At 33.3% G+C, this 19,750-nt stretch overlaps 1 protein-coding gene and 2 long non-coding RNA genes across 6 annotated transcripts; 1 reads left to right on the plus strand and 2 right to left on the minus strand.

The window, feature by feature from the left end:
• Positions 1-1,569: 1,569 nt before the first annotated feature.
• LOC132044149 (uncharacterized) lies at positions 1,570-5,267 on the minus strand. Of its 4 annotated transcripts, none has more exons than XR_009412045.1 (2): positions 5,010-5,267; positions 1,570-3,681 (listed from the first exon to the last, which is right to left on the minus strand). It is a non-coding gene; the product is annotated as an uncharacterized LOC132044149 (long non-coding RNA). The 4 variants fall into 4 exon arrangements; XR_009412042.1 differs by having other exon boundaries at positions 1,570-3,725; XR_009412044.1 differs by lacking the exon at positions 5,010-5,267 and adding an exon at positions 4,895-4,952.
• A 4,702-nt stretch (positions 5,268-9,969) lies between these two features.
• LOC132044150 (transmembrane 9 superfamily member 1) lies at positions 9,970-19,090 on the minus strand. The gene is made up of 12 exons (XM_059434645.1): positions 18,828-19,090; positions 16,592-16,781; positions 16,408-16,512; positions 13,930-13,947; positions 13,733-13,827; positions 13,510-13,662; positions 13,109-13,243; positions 12,860-13,026; positions 12,493-12,587; positions 11,754-12,127; positions 10,603-10,876; positions 9,970-10,346 (listed from the first exon to the last, which is right to left on the minus strand). Exons 1-12 carry the CDS (start codon positions 18,909-18,911, stop codon positions 10,279-10,281), a joined length of 1,758 nt encoding a protein of 585 aa, XP_059290628.1. The 5' UTR covers positions 18,912-19,090; the 3' UTR covers positions 9,970-10,278.
• On the plus strand, positions 13,954-14,826 carry LOC132044151 (uncharacterized). Its single transcript, XR_009412047.1, has 2 exons — positions 13,954-14,218; positions 14,699-14,826. It is a non-coding gene; the product is annotated as an uncharacterized LOC132044151 (long non-coding RNA).
• Positions 19,091-19,750: the final 660 nt, after the last annotated feature.

Genomic DNA, 19,750 nt, shown 5'->3' on the forward strand with positions numbered 1-19,750 from the left:
GAAGTGCTTAAATTATACTGTGTTTTGCTCTCGTCAAAACCTGATAGAGCCATATGGCTGTTTTATAAAATAAAAATATTTTAATAGATAAATTGTAATCCTAAAATAAGCTAACTAATACAAAGAAAACTGACGGACGCAATCAGTTTATTTATTTCAACTAAATATTCTTTTTGGTTAACATAATCGATGTGATTCGTTAATTTTTTGTTGTTTTTGTACGGAGTTGTCAGAAAAAAAAAGCGTTATGTCCAAGCTAATGGTGACCTTGACATGTGTTTATACTTGACCGGTCATTTCAAATGGTTTGAAATTGTGATTTGATATAAATTTGTATTTCTTATATTAAATGTTTATTGCATTATCCCTCCTTTTTTTAAGTACTTATTCCACTTCATAGTTAGACAGTTTATGATTTTATATAAACTGTCTCACCCCTCATTTTATATAACTAGATAAGAATTGGGCGTGCTTTATTCTAGATTTGAACCGACTTATGACTCTCTAACCATACATTGGAGAATTCATTTGGGAACCCAATTTGGATGTTCAAAGAAGCAGTAGGACGTAGCCACCGGACAACAGATAAGAATGACCGTAAAGGATTAATTCCTGCTATATTCATTATCCAAGTATAGAATATTCGAGGTTCATTATTCTCAAATTTTACAGAGTCAATCACCACTAAACAACATCCATCGTAGTGCTGGTTGCAAATATATATCAGGACAAAACTTGCAGATCAGTATCATTTGGTCTCTTAACAAAATAAATGGATCTTTATTTAATTATCAAGTTGCACAGTCAAAACAGTGCGTGCATCAAATATCCAGTTCCTAACTTTCCTTACTATACTTCTCCTGCAAAACAAAGGAGTTTGATTTTTTTGTGGCCTAGCTGAGTCACTGTGACTTAGTTTTGATTACACGAACGCACATATATTACTCAAAACTCAATCACTGTATTAAGAAGCAAATATCTTTAGCCAAAAAGAAATCGGGGAACCTATTAATGAGTTGGTTCTAAGTCATAAGGACCCTGTATTTATGTCGGTATTCTACTATTGCACACAGTAGAAAACTACATTTTCTCTAAATATTTATAACTTTTGAGCTGATTGTATTGTTATTGTATTCAACTCCGCCATATGTGATTCATGTAACCAAGAATAGCTAATTATTAGACATGTAATTACAACTTGACATCAATCAAAAAGTAAAGAGTCTCACTTTTTAAATCTTACCTTACTAAAAAAAAAAAAAAATCAAAAAAGTAAAGAGTCAATTCAATATAAACCAACGTGCTAATGTAATCATTCATAGCATTATCTCTCCCTATATTTTTTCACTACGCTGAAAGAACAATATTAGCTAGCTCCATAAATTACTATTCTGAGTTTCTTTCGAAAATCATGTACTTAAATTGCAGCTTGTTGTAATCCATAGTGTCACAACATGTTATTCTCTGGTAGTCAATTATAACCAGTAGGACTTAAATAATTAAATGTATCAGAAAGACGGACAAATAACAATAGGTTAACCATGATATTTAAAAGGGAAAGAGCGAACAAGGCACACAACTATTTATTCTACTTTTTTATTATCTTATTTGAGCATTGAACATGTCCATTGATAAGCTAAATTGTAGCTGAAATATGACATGCAACACCTTGCAAATTCAAATAGGTAGACACCACTGAACCCATAATATTTATTTGGTAAGAATGGATACTCTGAGATGTGAATTGAAAAAAGATACTCAATACTGAAATGCAGGATGAAGTTCTCTAAATTACAATCATGATAGTTAAAGTAACTGATACATCATAATGCATTCTTCCTATTCACACCAGCAGCTACAGAAGCAAGCAAAGGACCAAAATCAACCATCTGCAGTCTCTTTATGCTGCCTTAGCAGACGAGCTAATGTATGCAAGTACATCAAAGGTGCAAGCTGATGGAAATATGGGAATAAGGCTTTCTCCTCAATTTTTTCCAGTTAAAACATAAAATGACTCAAAAACCAGTCACCAATTTATCACCTTTATAATCTTAAAATCCCATACGCTGCATTGATTACACATTTGACAACCAATTAAGCACATTATGCAACTCCTGAAAATATTTTAATAATTGAAATAATAAATAAAGAAGTAAAAGTCAAGAAATGTCGTTTCAGATCATGGTCTCAAATTCAAACTTCATTCAAGAGGAGGTTTAGAAGAAGAACCAAAAGAGGACAATTGAAAGCACATAACTCGGTGAGGGAAAGAACATGGCTATAAAAGCATAGACGAGGAATCAATGCGCAAAGCAGTCGGGCAATGCAAACAAAAATCTAAAAAGGGGTCATACACCAAAATTAGCAGAGCCACGAGCAGAACTATTGAGAACGATGAAAGAATCAGCTGGGTAAAGCATCTAACATAAAGCCACGAGCAAATCTAGAATACGAAAAGCCAAATGAGTAACACATCAATGGGAAACTTGCCAATAAAGCTACAGAGGGGAAAGACACCTTAAGAAATAGTTGGCTCAGGTCTACCTCATTGTAAACATGTTATTTGCAGTAAGGCTATACCTGAGCGAGTAGACGATCATGATGCAAAGGTGCCACAGTCCCGGCCGGATCAAATCAAGCATTAAACAACCTGATATCCCCATCTCCAGCAAAACAATAATTAGGAATAACATTATCTTGTTGTACCTCTCATATCTATATTTAGCTACCACGGTAAGCCGTTGATTCCAAAACCATAAGTTTTAGATAGAAATAATATAGAAAAAAAAAAAATATATATATATAGAGGAAAACAATACATGATGAATTAACTGACATAACTATGTAGTCTCCACAGAGGCGCTACAATTCAGCTGGATTCTTCCAAGTAACTCAGAGAATATAATTGGCTCTTGCAACCATCCCGGGCGCAAATAGTTCTTTCAAATCTAAAAGATGTTTTAACTCAACATCCAGTTTTGATTGGAGAGTAGAATATACAGTTTTAATGTCTCCAATATCAAGTGCACAACGACTCATGAGGATAACTGAACTATTAAGTTCAGTTATTTCTTATATTCTTTCTCTTCTTTTTTTTTTTTTTTTTTTTTTTGTGTGTGTGGAGGGGGGTTTGATTATAACATAAAAGTAAAGCTAAAACTATTCAAACGTGCTTCAAAGTCTCATCCATATAAAAATAAGTATTCTCTTCTTGGTCTGTTGTGTCCCAAATCATGGCACTTTCAGTCAATGACTAACAAAATCTACTCAAAGAAGGATTGCAGGCAAATCCGGTGAAAGCTATCCCAGGTCATATACACTCATCACCCAGGTCAAAATCTCTATATTTCAATTTAAAGTCACATTTTCCTTTTTAAGTTTTTTATAAAGCTAGAGAAAATGTGATCTGAATATCGACTGCGAGCTGAACAATTAACAAAAGTAGATTGCGAGTGACGAACTCACCTTCGCTGCGTTAGCTTCTTGAGAAAGAAATTTAATCTTGCATTCACCTTTTTCTCCTCAATCTGCCAAAAAAGCTAAGAGATCACTTCCTGCTCTCTTTTTACACCTTTTCGATTGTGAGGTTCGACTCATCTATATGCGCCATTCCTCCCATGATAAGCCCCATATGAAGAACTTGAATGGTGTGAACGAAGTCACCAGCAGTGTAATGAAGCTCTGCATGGCATATGCACAACCCAATGTCATGGACCGGACTATAACTGCTCCACCATCAAAGGACACATATATATTCCAAGAGTGAACCAAGAGATTTTAGAAAAAGAAAGAGAAAGAAATGCATGAAAGTCAATGGAGCAATCATGTGAATACTGGAGTGTAGAGTTAGGAATACTACAATCAAACGTAAATAATTAGCAAAGTCTCATTTCCTTTCTGTTTCATTTATAATCACCATAATGACCCCTTGTTCCTTGTATTTAATTTAATTTTTTCCACATTTAAAGCATATGCTAACATGAGCTAACTTCCAGATCCAAGCTATCAGTTCCACCAACTAAAAGAAGCAAACAGACACACATAGAGCAGTCATAGAAGAATTTAGCTAAAATAATTCGAGTGAAATGATCCTCATATCCTTACAGATAAGGAGACATGTATACAAATCAATGAATAGAGCACAACAGAATGCACCTAAAAAATAAAGGACTGGATTAAGACTATAGCAACTACTTAAATTTACAGAATTTTAAAAAACTTACAATAGTCAAAATTTCTAAAATTTGATTATCAAATCGGATTTTTTCCTTTTTAGTTTTTTTCTAAAGCGTAAAGAAAAATGTGATTTTAGCTATTGATTGCATGTTGAACAATTAGACAAAAGTAAATAGCGAGGGGGCCAAATGATATTCGGTTATTCACATTTCCTAGCCCTTGTAGTGGCATGTATTTTTTCAAATGTTTGATCATTTTTATGATTTATCCTACATCTTAGCAGGTTTTATCTAGTTACAATTACATTACTATATTTCACACATAACAAGTTGTTTGAAACTCTATCACCTTTTCTTCTAAATTGTTACCTGCTTCTTCCTTGTATATGTTGTTATTGGGGTCACTGGGTGTATTTGCTCGGCAAAATAACGACATGTATGTACATAATCCAGTGAAAAGAAGGATTAGAAGGATAAAATCAATACGTACCCATAAAATTTTCCATAATCAACACACTGATACAAAGGGAAATTCAGAACAAATATAAAGATCATACAAAAGGTACATATCAAAGCCAGAAGAGAGTAAGAAATTTCGCATAGAACATTGAAGAAGAGTTCGACAGAATAATAACAACATTAGCATTGAATTTCACAAACAATTGGGAAGTCTGAAGATATATGGAACAAATTTGGGCATAATTGAAAGAGAAACATACCTGAAATCTTAACACCCAGTTGAGTTAAGAAGATGAATAGGACCAAAATAAAAGAAAACAGAGAGATGGAATCAGGAATTCTGATGTGCAAAAGTTGAAAGATATCAAACCATACATTGATTATTAGATAGTCTTCCAAAATACGGAGGTAAGTCGGAAAGAAAGAACGATGCTTCTAGAATTATGCAGCTGCATTTATGATACCAATATAGATTACGATTTTACCCCTGCATAAGTGCTTTAAATGACAGCTCTACCCTTGGTCGTCCTCTTCTTCACATTTCTATGTAGTAGAAATTTCAGGGACAGGTCACAAGTGTGAGTTGTGACATGCAAAGGGACTAGTACTGTTTCACTCCACATCTCATTTTGGTGAGGCTCCACTATGCTTTTGTGGAGGCTAGATAACTTCACTTTTTATATCACCGAGAACGTATCTCGGTTGACTGTTCATTCTTTATCATAGAGGTTCAATAGACAATGTTTACGTTATATTTATGATTACTTTTTTTGGCATGTATGCATGAATGAAAAAGTGTCACACATTCGTAGTACAAAATTTGTTTCAGTTGCCTGAAAACATGTAAATTTGTTCCTATTAGACACTTTTGTTTCAAATTTTTGAAAAACTTGTGTCATATTCTCAAGTTCCCATTACATAAATAAGTTAACTACTTAAAGTATGTCAACTTCTTTAATTATACGCATTAGTCTTAATAAGCCATAAAATATCAGGCATGTTCCAATTAAGGCTAACTTGCATAATTAAAGGAGGTGAGATATTTTATGTGGTTAACTTAATTACTAATAAACACTTGAGAAGACGCGCGCAAAGTTTTTTGAAAATTTGAACCAAAAGTGTCTATCATGAACGTTTTACCATGTGTTCAAGTGTCCAATAGTGACGGAGCCAGGATTTTAATAAAGAGGGTTAAAAAATATAAAGAAGCAGACAAACGAAGAAGCCAAGGGGGTTCAATGGCTACTATGTATACATGAAAAATACTTTTTACCTTGTATATACAGTATAATTTTTTGTCGAAGGGGATTCGGATGAACCTCCTTGGCTCTTACTAGCTCCGCCACTGGTGCCCAATTCGACTAAATTGTAGTTGAGTGCCTAGATGAAGTTTACCGACAAGTTTTAAGGATTTATCTATGTATTAAGCCTTTTATATTATTTCATGCTCAATTTTTAAATGTACCGCAGTTATGGGTATTCATGGGTCGGTTTTGGATTAAAACCGAAACCAAACCAATCTAGTTGGTTTTAAAATTATTAAAACCAAATCAAACCAAATAATACATATCCCATTGGTTTGGTTGTAGTCAGTTTGGTGTGGTTTGGTTTGGGTTGGTTTTACGATTTTAAGAAAACGAACGGTATTTATCTCTTTCATTTTTGTTAGGAGAGAATTTTCTATATTTTTTCAACTTATAATTCGTTATTACCCTTTTATTGTGGCAGCATTATGGAGAAAATATCTTAAGATTTATGATTTTAATTAAGAGAATAAAGTTTATAAGAAATACAAAAAATAAATCTTGTTAAATCTCATAGTTGTTTCTTTGAATAAATGAGTTTGAATTCATGGAATTCTTTTTAGAAATGGGCTTAAGGTATAAAGCTCAACAACATACCGAGTAAAATCTCACCAAGTGAGGTTTGGGAAGGGTAGAGTGTACGCAGACCTTATCCCTATTAGAGATAAATAAAAACTTGTTTAAAAAGTATATAAATTATTTAAAAGTATTTATAAAATTAATATATTGAGTATATATAATTATAAAGTTATATAAATTGTTTAAAAGTATTTATAAAATTAATATATTGAGTATATATAATTATAAAATTATGTATAAAATTTATCGGTGTGGATCGATTTTTTCTTCTGTTTGTTTTTAGTAAAACCAAAACCAAACCAAATATTATTAATTTTTAAAAAATTTAAAACAAACCAAACCAAACCGAACCCGGATAAATTTCAATTTATTTAATCGGTTTGGTTCGATTTTTGGTTTATCTTAAATACATATCATCAGGGTGTATCATATGAATTGATTCGCTTTGTGCGGATAGAGTCATGAGTACCAACCATGTGATTTTGGAGCGTGACATTTTTCTCCTCTTTAGGATAGATTAGGAAGAAAATCCATAATTTGATAAGAGTTGAATTCGTGATTATGTAACGTAACAAATAAGCTGAAGTGAATTATTGCAAAATCGATTGAACCTATCGAAAGCAGACTCACACCAAAGTCTAATGACAACTCTAGGTTAAGAACAAATATACCTAGTGAAACCAACGAAAGCAAACAAAAAAAAAAAAAGGGGGTCTTATTAGCAAGCTAAATCAAACAAGCAGCTTAGGGTTAAATGATACAGGAGTTCCTGAAAAGCTATATACCTTTTTGAGCATTTGATATTAATTAAAACTATATAGAAGTATGGGTTTAGACGCATGCTTCGTCGTCCGTCCATCATCATTAAAAAAAAAAAGTGTGAGCCCCATATTAAACACCAATCTATTATAAAAAACAAAAAATTAAAAAAAAGTAGATCCCATATTTACAAAATCAAGCAATATCAAAAAAAAAAAAAAAAAAAGTGAATCTCATATTAAAAAATCAAATAATATTCATGTAATTTCCAAAGTATCTCATTGAATCAATAATGATGGATTCATTACCACATGCGTATCAACCTATTAGTGAGAGCAAATGAAATTATTGTGCAGCAAAAAACATAGACCTCATATTATTGCTTTTCTTCCAAAGGTTAAGTAGCCAAACCATACAATTTTCTTTCTTTTTTTATATTAATTGTATTGTAATCTAGATATTGAACTGTATTTGTATTCCGCCATGTTATTTATTTGTTATGTTTACTAAAATAAATAGACTTAAAATATTCATATTTTAAAATAAGATAGAATTTAATTACTTTTTTATTTTTTTCCTTACTCTAATAAATGTGAAAAGAGATTAATATCATAAAAGAAAAAATAATATTAAATGGAGATCAAATAATTAATAAGGTAAATTAGTGAAATTATAATTCTGATTGACATTTCCTTAAAAAGCCGTGCAAAATATAACATGACAAGTAAAATGAGTTAAACCAAAAATATTTATCAAAAATTAAAAAATAGTAATTCCTCATTTAAATAGAAAATCAAATTTCTACTTTGTTTCATTTTAAACATGTAAAATTAATATAATAATTTGAATTTGAATTATCCAAATCAAAATTTGATAAAAAAATAATAGGTGTTGTTTAGGCCCAATCTACATACATTAACAATAGAATATTTTACACCTTTAAATTAATTGAATTAAAATTCAAAGTATCAACTGATGCTTAAATATTACTATTGTTTTATCTCAAAAAGAGGAAAATAGCTTCCTTTTAAATAAGCCTTCTCTTTTAAAAAGTATTAATAAATTTTTGCCAACTTTGTATTCATAGCAAACACTAATATAATAAAATTTTGGATACGGAGCACAAACTACAATGTTATATTAATCGTGTTTTGAACATATATATATATATATATATATATATATATATATATATATATATATATATATATATATATATATATATATTACTTTACTTTACTACTATAGAAGGGTAGGTTTATAAAGCATCGTCGTCCGTCCTTTGATCCCACTTTTTTATTTAAGGGCAAAAAAATTCTTTGCGGCCCCACCCACTTTTTTATTTAAAGGGCAAAAAATTGACACTTTATACTTTATATTACCAACTCTTCTAAAAAGTAGATAGAAATACTTTTTAATATTTCTATTTTTCTACTATATAGAAACATCGGTTTACCCATGTTTCGTCGTCAATCACTCTTAAAAAAAAAAAAAAAAATTGGACCCCATCCTCTCCAAACTCATGAAAAAAAAAAAGTGAATCCCATATTAAAAAAACAAGCAAAGTCAAAAAAAAAAAAAAAAAAAAACGTGCACCCCATATATTAAAAAATCAAACAATATTCATGTAATTCCCAAAGTATCCCTATCAAGTCAATAATAGTGGATTCATTGCACATGCGTATCAACCCATTAGTGGAAGAAAATAAAATTATTGCACAGCAGAAAACATGGACCCCATATTATTGCTTTTCTTCAAAAGGTTAAGTAGGCAAATACATACAATTTCCTTTCTTTTCTTATATTAGCCTGAGATCTAATCTAGATATTTAATTGTTGTATTTGATATTCTGCCATGTCATTTATTTGTTATGTTTACTAAAATAAATATACTTAAAATATTTATATTTGACAATAACATAGAATTTAATTACTTTTTCATTTTTATTCTTACTCTAATAAATGTGAAAAGAGATTAATATCAAATGGAGATCAAATAATGAATAAGGTAAATTAGTCAAATTATAATTCTAATTCACGTTTCCTTAAAACCATGCAAAAGACAATATGACAAGTAAAATGAGCTAAACCGAGAATATTTACTAAAAATTAAAAAATAGTATTTCTTCGTTTAAATAGAAAATTAATTTCTATTTTGTTTCGTTTTAAACATGTAAAATTAATTTAATAATTTGAATTATAATTACCCAAATCAAAATTTGATAAAAAATAATAAGTATTTTACACTTTTAAATTAATCGAATTAAAATTGAAAGTATGTTGATCTTAAATATTGCTATTATTTTATCTCAAAGAGAGAAAAATAGTTTCCTTTTAAACAAATCTTCTCTTTTAAAAAGTATTAATAAATTTTTGCTGACTTTGTATTCATAGCAAACACGAATATAATAAAATTTTAGATATGAAGCACAAACTACAATGTTATATTAATCGTGTTTTGAACATAGTATATATATATATATATATATATATATATATATATATATATATATACACACACTATCACTATCCAAACACAACTACATACACATAGATACACTATAATCCAAAGTGTTGTGCACGGGCATAAGCCATCTAGTTCAATTAGAGAGGGTAGATGGAAAGTCAGTTTATGCTTTTAAAAATGCAATGTATATATCCAAATCACGGTCCTAACTTGTTCACCAACCAGAAAAACTAACCGGAGTTTCATTCCTTGGCAATCATCAACCAAAAATCAAGGATCAGTACTTTTAGAGTGTCCAAAATGACAGTCTGAAACCCTTACAAACCTAGCCTTGAATTCCTTGAACTATCTAATCTTTCTAATTTTAAGTACAAAAGGAAAATCTCTTACAGCCCAAAGAACAAGGAACACTTTCAGGGCTCCGATAATTCCTGGCAGAGGCGCCTACCGTCAGTTGACAGAATAACCCCACAAAGATACATGGTTCTTGAGACTTCTTGACCTCATAGCCAAAATGGAGGACATTGTCAGAAAATCAGTCACATTTGATGTTTGTATAAATCCTCCTCACAAATAGATTAGAGCCCAAAAATCCAACAGCACCTGCCCATAGATGACATCATGACGTGGTTGATTAGAACAGCATAAAACAAAACAAAAGGCCATAGTAATTTCTCACAAGCAACATACAGAAACTAACTTATTAATAGATGCATTCTTGTCCAGAGCAATGGGAGAGACATAAAACCACAGTTAACATAAACCATCACACTAAGGTAAACCTCTAAAATGAAAAGCAGACCCTAGTCAAACACAGTATCACATGAATGATGTTTAAAATTGGAGCGGATATGCTCACCGCAGAGAATCCCTAAGCCAAGACAAAACATCAGTGTGTAGCCAAAGTAGAAGCTGGTCTGGAAAAACCCTGACATCTTAGTCTTCACATAGTAATAATATACTGAGTACAGGTATACATAGACAGCTGTAGAGGCAGCTGAGAAAAACGAAGTCCACTGCCAATGATAATTTTCAGCATTTAGTAGGAAGTATGTTCCCACAATAGTCACGCAGACAGTGACAATAATAAGGATCAGAAAGACCAGAAGCATAAATCCATAAACATAGTACACCTGCAGAAGAACACAATAAAACAGATTAGCAATGACTTCAAAATTTTGCAAAAGTCTAGCAGCTTCAAAGAAAATTGCATATGTCACTACCTGATAAAAGGCATTACTTCACATATTCTTCTTCAATTTGAAAAAGTGGACATGTGAAAATTACAACAAATCATGACATAAAGGGAGTAGGTTGAAGTCCCTTAGCAGTTAGGACCCCCCGCCCCCTTCCCGCACTCGCCAAGGATGAAAAAAGTATGATCCTCTCTCCCCTTTTATTTTCCCTCCATAATCGGGGAGGGAGGGAATGAATTGAAATAGGAGCATCTGATGAAGAGGTGAATAAAAAAAAATTGCAACCAATTTTGCAGGTACAAGAGAATAAACTGAAGAGGCCTAAAGGGATGTAGTATCTGCCTGTTCAGAAGCAAAGCCCTTGTCATTAAACTATGCAATCTTTACCAGTTATTCTCCAGGACATCTTCATTGACATTAAAATGAAAGAGCATCCTACAAACCCAGTTTATACAAACCAAATGACATAGATTCCCATTGCCATGTATATATGAACATAAATCATGACCCTCAACTTCCAATCATATCTAAGCAGTGGCAGATGAAACACTAAGAACTAGTCAAAACGGACAAGCAAACTAACCAACCAAAGGGAGGAGGGAGTATGCTTTAATTAAATTTTATTTTCCTTGACCCCTCATTGCATTTTAAATCCATGAATCAATTCACTCATATTAATTAGAAACGATTTCAAATCAATTGAAGGATTTTATTTAAGTTCTTTGTATCTATATCTGTCAACTCTTCCCTTCAGTTTGTTATTCAAAGTGACTCAGTGAGTAGTTTACAGTCCACGCAGAAGGTTAGACTTTACCTTGTAATTCCAGAAGGAGGTGAAGACAAAATACATCTCAATAAATATGCTTCCAAATGGCAGCAATCCTCCCATCAAGGAAACTACAGATGGTGTTAGATACCATTTCTTCTCAGGAATAGGCCGAGGTATGGTCTTGACACGGCATGGATTGTTTGGAGCACCACTCCAGTTTCTTCCAAAAACAGTACCAAGAAGAGCCAGGGGGAAGGAAATGAATGCCCAGATGACAAAGACAACTACCATTGTACCAAAGGGAATGGCTGCTAGTGACCCGTAAAATATTGCAATCGTGTTTAGAATAAAACCAATCCCAAAGCACAAAAATGGGAAAAGTGAGGCTGTGAGAATCATTGATTTTATCCAGCTTTTCCCTGCAACCAGGAAGCAAACACCGTGACACCTTTATCTAGACACTCAGACAGAGAGAGACATACTTTAACCAAATATATACTCAGTAAACCAAATGTAATATCTTATATACTCTCTCTGTGTGTATGTAATATATACACAAGGAAATGAACCTAACGATGGAAATAAAAGCTGTGCACCCAGATAATGTTGGTACCAGAAATGTCTACTGTGTCTACAGTACACACTAATAAACATGAAGGCAAAATACTCTGTTCATCTAAACTTTCTTAGTCAGATGAACAAAAATGGCAAGCCTTCAAGAAGGTGTCTGGTAAAAGTAGTGGCTTGCATGCAGAGATTCTAATAGATAAGCAAGAGCACATACCACCGTTCCTTGAGTACATTGCACCACTAACATAGCCCGAAATGAATGATGTCAAAGCATAGCATACTATGAAAGTCGTGACAATAGCTCCTCTCCTGCAAAAATAATATACATGTGCCACTTAAGCTTTTCCCCAAAAAAATCAATGCTGTTTAAGCTGATAATTCTGTCAATGTAGCATATAAATAGAGTTGTTAAAACAAATGGTACAAGAAGAATAACAACAGTCTGCTAATAAATGTACAATCTAATGCAAATAATTTGAAAAGTAAAAAATAGGTATCATCAAATGGCCCTGTGAATCGCCTCTAGGCGTCATTAGGCAACAACTAAATCTCAAGGAATGATATCAAGTATTCCAACATACCCAACATATAGTGTCCCCACAATTGCCAACAGAATGACAAGGAGAACAAGCAGTGCAAGCTGTGCCCCAGTACCAACAAGAACTGAAATTAGCGTTAGATAACGAGGAGGCCGAAACACATCCCCATGAACAAGTTTCCAACCAGACTCTTCACTAACATCTCTTTCCTGAGACAATAACATTAATGTTTTAGGACAGAAAGCCTTGTATGGCTTAGTTAAACAAGGTTCTTCAGCATCAAGTCTTTACCAGGGTTTCGAGATCATCCTCTTCTCGAGCATACTTTGCATAATCATTCCTCAATGTCCGCATCAAAATCATAGACACTAGACCAGTAAGAAAGATGACCATCATGAAGGAATTAAATATGGAGAACCAATGGATCTGCAGAGTGAACAATACAATTATAACCATACGAAACTCGAGCATGATAATGAATTTCGCTATGCTACATCAAACACGAGAGGATTTTCATAACTTTACATTGATCTATCTCTAGTGATACAAAACACACAAAAGGTATATATTCTGGCCAGTAATAGACAACAAGAACATATAGAAACTAAATCACCATCTCTAGCTCCATCTTTGGGATGGAACGCATTCTAATAAGTTTGCTTGAAGAAATAATGTGTCAAAGTAATGCCCACCTGGTGCTCAAAAAATGGGTAGTCCAAGTAAACATCAAAACGACGAGCAAAACTGATATTGGTAGGTTCCCATTTGACAGAATATGTCATGTCCAAGGTTCTCCCAGCTTCCAAAGGCTTTGGACTCTCCTGAGAGAGATTAACATGAATGATCTGCAAGAAAGAAACCAGGGACATCAGTATGCGGACAGGCTACCATAGGTGAAATAAATAAGCCACTGACCTGGTCCTTGTTGTATTTAATGTTAATATTCTTATGAGTGTAAAGCACATGCTTGTTATCACTGTTTCTGTCGGCATGTAGCTCACCAACAAAACCTACAACACCAAAATAAAGTGTAAAGTAGAACCACTTACCCGTATATCAAGTAAATAAAGGAAATTTGCAAGAACAAGGGAGAAAGTTTAGAGAGCACATACCCCATAAAGGCAGGTCATCTGGAAAAAATATTCGGCACACCGCAAGCAAAAGAAGGTAAAAGTTAAGACAAGCAGAATTAACACAAAGTAAATTAGAAATGCTAAAAGACATAATTTTTTTATAAGACGGGTTAACTGAATAATAAACAGTGCTGGAAACAAAAAGGTACTAGTCAAGGAGCAAAATCAACATAAATTCAACAGGAATGTTGCAAATAAAAAAAGGGAAGAATTAAGGAGATTTTTTATAATACATGAGAAGTTGCTGCAGAAATCCATCTCTCAAAATGTTAAAACCTAAGTTACTCGGACTCGGGTGCGGGTGTCCGATACGGGTGCGAATCTAGATGTCGGATCCTTCATGATTTAAATTTTAAGATTTGGGGATACGGATCCAGTTATGGATACGGGTGCGGCGATTCGGCTAAAAAAATTTAAATATCTAAAAATAGAGTTATAAAACCTAAATTATGGAATATTATGTGGAAAACTTGAGGAAAAAATATTGATCAAGAGGAGAATGCCCAAAGGAGATAAAAGGAAACAGAGTGACATAGAAATTTTTAGATACAAGGTATTCCATTTTCTTCAATTTCACCTTAGCTTTAGTTTTGATTAAAGAAATCATTGAATCTGTCCAGAATTTCTACGTCAATTTTGGTCAAAGTATCCAAAATTGGTTGACCAAATCGGGTACGGATCCCACACCCACACCCATGTCGTGTCGACACGGGTGCGGCACCGAAAGTGAAGAGTCCGAGTAACATAGGTTAAAACCACAAACAGCTGAAGTCTCCCCAAAGTCACTTCATAAGCAAAAGGTATATATCTCCTCAAGCAAAGGTTCCACCCAAAATTAAAACGATCACAATCTCTCCACAGCAATAATTATAGGACCACAATTGAACAAAGAAATTGAAAAGCTGCAATTAATTGAAATATGTGGTAAAACCCATGGCAAGTTTAAAAACCATTTTTAATTTTTCCAAGATGTTTTTTTTTGTTGCAATTTTTCCTAATTCAGATTTAATGACCAATTTTATACTATTAAATTTCTAATTTCCAACTCCCAGACACTAACATGTTCATCAATAACGTAAACCAAACAATTAAGATATTGTTTTTCCATCTATATTTACTAGTTAGTGAAGTCCTCTCCAATACAGAAGCCATGTGCTCGCCTTAGTACCTTGGTACCTGTACTAATGTGCCACCTAAGCAGAGGTGAATTGCTTAACCTTTCACTCACCAAGCTTCAAGCATAAGTGCATCTCAAGAACATCTTTACATCATGAATTGAAGTACACCTACATTACTTCATGCATTGTCCCGTTCTACAAATGTAGAAATTCATGGATTAAATCTTGCACTTTGAGTAAACCCTTGATCATCAAATTGTGTTACCTTGGAATAGGATGTAAAGCTCTCTGGAAATTTAGCTCGTATCTTGTAATGCATTTTTGGTCCACTGTAAGAGCGTTGTGGGAACATGCTATAGCCCAGTGTCTATGTTGGATAGGACAGTATTCTACGATTTTATGGTTAGTGTGTTTTTTTTTTTTTTTTTTTTTTGAGAAAGATTTTATGGTTAATGTTGTACCATTTCCACGCAATACCTACTTCTTTGACCAAGTAACTTATATTTGCTTGCAGTCCACAACAAAATTCGTGATCGCTATCTTGTATAAAAATCCCAAAAAGATTTTTTTTTTTTTTTAAAATGCCACATTTTGTGTATTTGACTAAATCCCAAAAAGATTCTAAAAAATTCAATCTCGATTCTTTACTTTCCAGTGTCCATTGAAAAGCTTTAGGAGATAATTAACTTTCTAATTCGGTAATTCATTAAAAAATTAGCAGGCGAAATGTTCCACCAATCACCTATCTGTGAGACCATCCATGATCTTTCTTCATTTCTTTTTGATGAAAACCATCCATAGATTATTATACAGGAATTATAAAACCAAAAGAGAGAACGTCGATCAGCACCAATACTTAGTCCCCAAAAGCTACATAAATAATTAGTTTAATTGCCACAATAGACACTAAAGGGCAGCCTGGTGCACTAAGCTCCCGCTATGTGCGGGGTCCGGGGAAGGGCCAGACCACAAGGGTCTATTGTACGCAGCCTTATCTTGCATTTCTGCAAGAGGCTGTTCCCACTGCTCGAACCCGTGACCTCCTGGTCACATGGCAGCAACTTTACCAGTTACGCCAAGGCTACGCTTCTGCCACAATAGACACTATGTAACAAATATGACTGAACAAAAGATGTTCTTATTGGAATATTTCCCAGACTTCTGCCAAAAATAAATTAACAAAAATAAACTATGATCAATGTTGGAATGATGGGATTACTAGCTTGAAATAAATCCAATCTTTGACAACTTTGATTGTGTAATACGTATTATATCCCATCCCATTCCATTAGCTATATAATGTTAAAATATATCAAAAAGAACAAACTTTGTAACGTACCAATGAAGAATTCAAACCAATAATTGCTCTCAATAGCATCCTTGAATTGCTTAACCTTCGTCTCATCAAGCTCAAGCTCACAAATGCTACCCTTGTCCACATTTTCTGTCAAAATAGAATAGTCCATATCAACTCAAATCAAACTAGAAAAAACTAGGAATCAGATTAAAAGAGATCCACATACTTTGAAACTTTAGGTCAATCTGACTATCGATAAGCTCATTTCCACCCAAAACTTCACCAAGGCCACCCCATTTGTGAGTAGAACCAGATGCATGACAGAATGGAAGGCTGTAATAGTTATATGTTTCCTGTGGGTTATTATATGGCCCAACTTTATTTACCCAGAGGGTAACTGGATCATCTGCTTGATACTGTTGGACAAAGCATAGGGATCAGAGAAAAGTAATTTTATATGACAAATAGTTAGACAAGAAATGATAATTACAGGTGTACCAATACATTCACTTTACTGGTGCATTCATTAATACTTTGCAAAAGTTTACAGGATATATATTTTCTATATTCTAATAGATTTATCTTCTCCCAGTATTTTTAAAAACGAACAAAGCGTGGAGCAAAGACGTAGGCAAACCTGTATTGCAAGAAATTATTATAAGCTAAAAGAACAATATAGGATTAACATCTTACAAACACCCACACAAAAATAGACAACTAAAGGGAGAAAAGAAATGACAAGTTTTAAGCGCATCAGACTACAATAGTTCCAATTGGCAGCGACGAGTAATAGAATAGAATGAAGTGTGAAAAGAACCATAAAGCCTCCTGAACAATAAATCATACACCTTGTTTTTTATGAAGAATAAATCATATACCTTCTCCAGAGAGAGACTATGAATTGCAATGCTAAGAGCAAACGAGAGTGCATGTAAGACTGAGTCAGCCTCGTTAGAGTTAAGCTAGTCGCTCTCCAGTAGAGATGTTTTTACAGCAATACAGAGGAAAAGATCCAATATTTACTATAATATACTACTCCCTCCATTTCAATTTGTGTGTCTAGTCTTGACTTGGCACGAAGTTTAAGAAAGTAAGAAGACTTTTGAATCTTGTGGTCTTAAACTAACGATATTTAGAATGTACCAAAATGCCCTTTAATCTTGTGGTCTTAAACATGCCATGTAGAAAATTGGAATTAAAGAGTTGCCCAAAAGGGAAAGAGGCATTCTTTTTTAAACTTTGTTATTTGTGAGCCATTATAGATTTGATTTAATAAAATTTTTGTTGAAGAGATTTGATTTAATAAAATATAATAATAACAGTAACTATGCACCAATCGGATTTATAGATCTTCTATTATTCATTCAGCTCCACATGGATTCAATTTCATCAAATTTTTTGTCTTTTAAAAACAATTACGTGTTCTCTAACATTAGATGTCACTGTACAGTTTATACTGACATGCAAATTTCTAAACAAAATAAAATGACTCGTACCAAAGTCTTAATGCCAATAATGGATGAAAGTAAATACTCCCTCAGTTTCAATTTGTTTGTCTGGTTTTGACTTGGCACGGAGTTTAAGAAAGGAAAGAAGACTTTCGAATCTTGTGGTCTTAAATTAAAGATATGTAGAATGTACTAAAGTGCCCTTAAATCTTGTGGTCTTAAACATGCCAGGTAGAAAGTTGGAATTAAAAAGTTGCCAAAAAAGGAAAGAGGCATTCTTTTTTGAAACAGACAAAAAAAGAAAGTAAGACAAACAAATTGAAACAAATTGTATTACTCCCTATGTTTCAATTTTCCTTTTTAGTGAACACGACAGACGATTAACACGGGATATTTTCAAAAATATACAGCTTTTGAAAATATTTACGCCACGTAGCCCAATATACAATACTCCCTCTTTCTCAATTTATGTGGTACAATTCAGATTTTGAGAGTCAAACCTGTTTAGTTTGACCGTGAACTCGGACATGGAATCTTTAAGTTTTTTGAAATAAAATTTACATATTTGAAAACTACATAAAACATACTATAAGTCACAATAATTGACTATTCTAAATATTTAAACGAGATATTAAAAAATTACGGTCAAAGAAAAATTCGTTTGAATCTTGAAATCCAAAAGGTACCACATAAATTGGGAGGGGGAGTATTATACAACATTATACTGGGGGAAAGCATTACACATAATGCGTCAACCTTGTTTAAAAGGTGTTTATACACACAAATATGTTGAAAGTCCGGTGTTTAAACATAAAGTATGGGCTACGTGGCGTAAATAGTTTCAAAAATGGACATAGGGCATAATCTTGGCGAGTAAGATCCCCAGCAATAATCAATATCCGCATAGATCTGAATAAACACAGGAAGAATTCAACGAAAGTGACTGAATTTCGACAAATGTGAACCATTAAGAACATAGAATTAGGGTTTCCAGTTGCTATGTAGAATTGTTACCTTGTGATCGGACTCGGAAGCTAGGGCCGGCGAAAGGATGAGAAAGAATAGGACAAGAGAGAGTGATCGGACGGTCGGCCGCATCTGTATCGCCCGGCGAAGATATGGGATCCAACGGTTCAGGTGTCCTGTTTTCTTCGATAGATAGAGAAAGAGAGTGAGTAGTCACTATGGTGGTGCTAGAACTGCTGGTTCACAGCTTTCCTAAGAAAACAGAAGAGTAAAATATTACGTAGTACACCAGAAAGAAAATCAAGTCAACCGTAATTACATTATTTGTCGTTAGAAAAACAAAATAGTACTCATAATTAGGGTGTCAATCGTACTGTTGCGGCCATTATTTTATAATATTTATACCATATCGATTTTTCCATTATCTGATTTTGTAGAACTAAAATTAATCTTTTTAAAATCGTCCCATCATCTCGGTTTCTCTTCGAGATCGGTACGGTTCGATTAATTTAGGTTTTTGTTAGAAAAAGAACATCATGTTATAATCACTAGTAAAAGTTAAGACACAATATCATGCATACTTCTATAGGGCTTTAGCAAAAACTCTCTAGACATTTTTACTAGTTAAAGGGCAATGAATCAACAAAACATGAAAGACGGCAAGAATAAATATTAATCCTACTATTTTATGATAGTGTAAAACAATGTTGAGCAAAGACAAAAAGGATAATTTAGATCGCGCGAGGAGGCAAAAAGCAATCAAGATGGGACTCAAGAACGGAGTCTACTAAGATTAAATGATACAATCCAAGTTGCATCAAGACCTTTCACAAAGAGCCAAGCAAGGGAACTTCAAGCTATGCAATGGTTGTTCATGAGGAGAGACGTACTTGAGTACACTCTAGAGCCTTCTCGGGGATTCCAAGTATTCATGGTAGCATGGGGGGATGGTTTGGAGAAGAGTGTTGAAG

The sequence above is a fragment of the Lycium ferocissimum genome, unplaced genomic scaffold, assembly GCF_029784015.1.
Source record: "Lycium ferocissimum isolate CSIRO_LF1 unplaced genomic scaffold, AGI_CSIRO_Lferr_CH_V1 ctg3740, whole genome shotgun sequence".
In the NCBI taxonomy this organism is placed as follows: Eukaryota; Viridiplantae; Streptophyta; class Magnoliopsida; order Solanales; family Solanaceae; genus Lycium; species Lycium ferocissimum.

Excerpts from the sequence above, each read along its gene's own strand:
- LOC132044150 (XM_059434645.1), bottom strand. The coding sequence starts at position 18,911 with ATGCGGCCGACCGTCCGATCACTCTCTCTTGTCCTATTCTTTCTCATC. Across the intron at positions 16,513-16,591 it reads GATTGACCTAAAGTTTCAAA|AAAATGTGGACAAGGGTAGC; the intron begins GTATGTGGATCT and ends CTATTTTGACAG. Across the intron at positions 13,663-13,732 it reads TTAAATACAACAAGGACCAG|ATCATTCATGTTAATCTCTC; the intron begins GTCAGTGGCTTA and ends TCTTTCTTGCAG.